This window comes from Eurypyga helias, unplaced genomic scaffold, assembly GCF_000690775.1.
Source record: "Eurypyga helias isolate BGI_N326 unplaced genomic scaffold, ASM69077v1 scaffold29829, whole genome shotgun sequence".
Classification (NCBI taxonomy): Eukaryota; Metazoa; Chordata; class Aves; order Eurypygiformes; family Eurypygidae; genus Eurypyga; species Eurypyga helias.
In genome coordinates, this window is record NW_010274512.1 from 12,488 (window position 1) to 17,354 (window position 4,867).

The following is a 4,867-nucleotide window of genomic DNA, read 5'->3' on the forward strand; positions in this document are numbered from 1 at the left end:
CAAAGGCAAAACAGAGTGGAAAATGCCAATTGCCTCCTGGTTTTCATAGCGGAAGCTGCCAAGCTCTGTGCTGTCTGTGGGCCAGGCTGTTGGGAGGGAGCTCTGCCCGGCTCCCGCCGCGGGACCAAGGGCAGCTGTACGATGTACGACGGGCGGCACGCTGGGGCAGAGCTCCACGGCAGCACAGCCTTACTTAGCTACAGGTTTTTCTCATTCCACCTCGCTTTTCTTTAACTTGCAGGCAGCGTTGTACAACGCTTGAATCTGGTCAGGGGAGAATCTGGCGGCAAATATTCTCCAGAACAGTTGCCCGCGGAAGTGCCCCCAAATCCATGACCTTTGGCGGATGGCAAGTCCCGGCTATAAATGATGCCACCGCTGTGCTGCCAACGCAGCCCAACGCGGCAGCCCGGGTTGCAGATCCTGAAGGTGTTGTAGGGCTGCTGCGGGGAGGCTTTCCCACTCAGCCAGGGGTGCACCCCGAGGCGAGCCGCGCTTTTGGGCGAGCTCCTGCAAGTTGGGAGGTTTACCAAACCTGCTGAGATCTCGTCGTGCCGCAGGACTGCCTTTGTCCCTGCTGCTCGTGCTCCCTGTGCCCCCGCTCCCTGCAACATCCCGGGATGCTTGGGACCATGCACCTGGTCCCCTTCCTCATCCCACACAGGCGAAACAAGCTGAATTTTGGATGCTTTTGTACACTTTGCGAAGAGGGCCTAGGAGGCTTTGCTAGCTGGAGTGTGAAACCTGAGCTGGTAAACTACATTTCTGCCTGGAGCGCTGGGGAAAGCAGGGAGTGGGAACAGCTGCTCCGGTACACAGAGCAGCCTGAAACGGGGAAGCTGAGTGCTCCTAAACCCAGCGGTGAGCAACCAGGGCCTTTTCCACGGAAGACAAAGATGACTTATAGAGCTGTCACTTCTTAGCCTCCTTCCTTACAGTAACCCACTTCAAAAGACGTTGTTTTATCAAAGTTAAACAACGAAGCCCCAAGTGAACGCATGTTCTCATAACAATAAATGGAAGCCATGAGTTTCCAGGAGACAGTGTCAGGATCTATTTTAAGGTTAAGCAGAGAATAGCTAAATATGGTTTGCAGCGAGATGCCAAGTTTTGTTTCAGATCTGTGCCACGTGACTGAAGAGATTTTGGCTGTATAGGGTTGTTCACCGAAAGGAACAAGAGTAGGGAGACACGAGGACAGGCAGAAATGGATTTATGTATTAATATAAGTAATGATATTCTTTGGCAGACCACATCTATAAAACAGCTCTCACCCACAAGCCTTGATTTAAAGCCAGGAACAACAAAAGAGTATTTGAGACTACAACTAAGCTGCCGTTGCTTCTAAATAGGGATTTGCTTTCATCTGGACAACGGCAGGCTGATAAATGCACGGTTCATCCCTGCGCTTGCTGGCGAACCTTCCCAGAGGTTCATCCCTGCGTGCCCACCCAGGCCACAGCCCCAGCTCCGGTGTGGCTTACGGCGGGCGGTACGCACGGGGCAGAGCCTTCCTTCTCCGCCCGGTTCGTTTATCTGGTTTGATTTGCCTATCGCCCGTTTCCCTGGGTGCGCCGGGGTGAACCGAGCTGCGAGCGAGGGCGGGAGTTACGAAAGCGACCCCGATGACTCAGGGAGCAATGCTTTTCGGGTGGCTCCGGAGGGACGCTGGCTCCGCTCCCGAGGGAGCTGGAAGGGCCCTTCGTGGATACACGCGCTCCATAGGGAACGGAGGAAACCTGAAGGGAACCGCCGAGTCAGCAGGAGGGCTCAGGAGAGAGCTGCCAGGTTTTTCTGGATGCTGGATCCAGCTGACCAGGGTAAGACACAGGATGGAGAAGGTGCACATTCCCAGGCAGAGAGGGGAAGAAACGGCAGGAAGACAAGAAGGCACAGGGAAGAGGGCAGAGAGCCTGGAAGGGAGTTTAAGCCTTTAAGAAAGCAAATTCCCATGGACTTTTGGCCTCTTTCTAGTAAAAAGAAACCCAGCGTCATGCTACTTAACAATGAGCTGTAAACACGTTCAGACTCCACAAATTTAAGCTCGAGTAAAAGAGACTTGGCAGACGCAAGAGGGTATTATGAACATACGAAATTACATCAGAAGTCAAACAAAATCACTGTAATTACTTTCCTCCCTCTTGGAATAAGTCATTCTTGTGAACTGTTGGAGCAGACTCTGCCATTTCTGATCCAATTCCCATTATTTCTGCTGGTTTGCTGGACTCGGAAGCGGGATTGTGGATGCTGATACTTTCAGCATCCCGCCGCATATTCGTATCGCTCCGGCTCTGTCCAAATGATGGGTCCTTCCCGTGGTTTACAAAAAACTAAGATTGCAGGATGACTGGGAGACAATTTATGATAAAAAAAGTGGGAACAATATAATACCAGCCTCTTCCACTCGTTACAGGCTCGGGTGTGATTCAGAGCAGGGATAAGAGAGAAGAGCCTACCGTTTGTGCCATAACTAGCATCTAACCCCACCGTCTGTTTGCCTGGCAATCCTCCACTTTGCTGATAAGGCACCTGACACGGTGAGTGCACAAAGTATTGCACTAGTTTTTTATGGCTTACGGTGGATTTTTCGGACCTTATCTTCTCTATTTGCCTCTTACCTCTCTGCAGCCACGGCTGTCATGGAGTAAATGCTCACGAACATTGCGGTGATGGGGAACCAGTTCTGAAACCTGCAGAATTCCTTGCCAAAGTACCAGACGTTGTGACTGGCGTAAATGAAATTGAAGATGGTATTGAAAGCAGACATCAGCAAATCTGAAAGAGCCAAATTAACGATAAAGTAATTAGTAGCAGTCCTCATTCTCCTGTGCGCAAGAATAATCCAGATGATGGTGACATTGCCAACGATGGACGTGATAACGATGAAGGAATAGGTGATGGCCCACAAAGCAATTTGCCATCCCGGCTGGGTAAACTGGGTTACCGCCGTCCAGTTGCCGCCGTCCTCGAGGGAGACGGCCTGCGAAGCGTTGCTAGCATTTGAAATGGAAAATGTGCTCATGGCTTTTGCTTCAGCTAAGGGTAAAATAAAATCTCCTGGCATCTGCTCACTTTCTTGTAGTAGATGCTGGTGTTACGAATCCCCATGCATATGACTAAGTGCCGTTAAAAAGACATCGGGATGAGATGTCTCATGTCCTCTCGTCCTGTTTTCCAAGTGATGCAATGCAGTTTGAGGAGGAGATGGGCGATACCGAGGGCCTCCTCCTTGCCTGGCATTTTATAACCTACGCTTGAGGAGCAAAAACTAAGGAACAACTCTCCCCCTTGAGGTTTTTTTTCCTCTAAAAATATGGGGGGAAAAAAAAAAAGGAAGAAAAAATGGTGGAAGAAGGTGTTTTCCAGGTCAGTGACAGGCGGTGTCTTCCTTTAAATTACTTTATAGGGCCAAGAAAATACAAATGGAAGCATCAAGCCATTCAATCCAAGTGGAAATCCTTCTTTTTCAGGCGGCGGTTTTCCAAGGCGCCAGATGTCTGAATCCTCTGCAGTGGGACTGAGGACATTCGGGTTTCCTTGCCTGTGTAACCGTTCAGTGCGAGGCAGGAGCTGAACTCGGATAAATTCTCTACAGGGTTTAAGGGGACTTTGAAGGGAGGTGGAGTCTCTTGCAGGCGAAAACTAAACAACCGATTTGACATCAAATGAAACGTAGCAAAGTGGTACTTGAAACTTCCCCCCCCCCTCCTCCATTTGTTTTGAAATAATCTCTGGAGTGTAGACGCTGCGGAATCAGGGTTTACAGGCTTAAATGCAAGAGTAGCTACTTGGCCTCATTTACTGGCCCTGCAATCCTTGTGCATTTCCAGGACCCTCCCCAGCTTCCCGCGAGCTCTCCTAGCAAGAAAACAAACAAAAGGTATTCACGGCAACTTTAGCAAGGTGGTCTTGCTCTCTGTGACTACTTGGAGGTTTATTTGCATTTTTAATATGTTTGCTTAATGGCAACTGCCCTATATAATACAACTCCACCAGCCATATTTGGTACAATTTAACTTATTTAAATGACAGCAACATGTCCTGTTGGTGCTTGAAGGGTCACTGGCGAATAATGCCAGGAGAAGAGGCATTTTGAAGGCCAGACCTGGGACTTCTAATAAGGCTTCAGGAGGAAGCTGGCACCCAGGGTCTCATCCAGAGCTCCAGAAATCCTCTGGCTGCTCTCTAGCATAGGAACATCCAGAGCAGCCTCAGTTCCCAGCCTCCACACTCTGTGATGCGGAGCGGCTGGACAAGGGGCATTCCCCCTTCGGACCTCTGCACCCCCTTTCCCAGCATGTGCTGCAGAAAATTATTGGCCTCGTGCATGGAAGAAGGAGCCTCTGATTCTTTCTGTAGGAAGGGGGAACCCCTGACTCCCACCTCTGCTCAGAGCACAGCGCTCTCACTCTCAGCTCCGCAGTAAATTACATAAACATAAGCAACACATCGAGGCTGAGATTTCAAAGAGCCCTTGGCACCGGCTCATGCCAGCACTGCTGGAAGTGTTTCAGGTATTAAAAACCTATTTTCAGAAACTAAAACCTGTTTTCAGGATTCAGAAAGCTCCTGACGAATAACACAAAGGAAAAACTCCCCCTGTGCCTGCGGCGCTGGGATGGCAGCGGTTTTCCAGCTCCCTTAGTTCCTGGAGCTGCAGCTGTGCCAGGCTCCCCTGTAACAGGGCAGTATTTATCGGTTCAGGATCCTTTCCTCCAGTTCAGCCTGGACTCATTCCTTGCTTCATTAATTTCTGGAGGCAGCCTTCAGTTAACCCATCACCTAACCACTGCAACTCCCTAAAGCAGGTCTTCTCTGATGCGGTTTTACCCCAGTGGTGTTTTTTAGAAATGAATACCTGTAATAC

The 4,867-nt window shown here is 49.9% G+C and overlaps 1 protein-coding gene across 1 annotated transcript in view; it reads right to left on the minus strand.

Annotated features, from left to right (window-relative positions):
- The window catches only part of TACR2 (tachykinin receptor 2), a 9,483-nt gene extending 6,461 nt beyond the window's left edge, over nt 1-3,022 (minus strand). The window contains exon 1 of the mRNA XM_010159837.1: nt 2,619-3,022. Within this exon, the coding sequence (XP_010158139.1) occupies nt 2,619-3,022 (404 nt within the window). The remainder of the gene's footprint in view (nt 1-2,618) is intronic.
- Nucleotides 3,023-4,867: the final 1,845 nt, after the last annotated feature.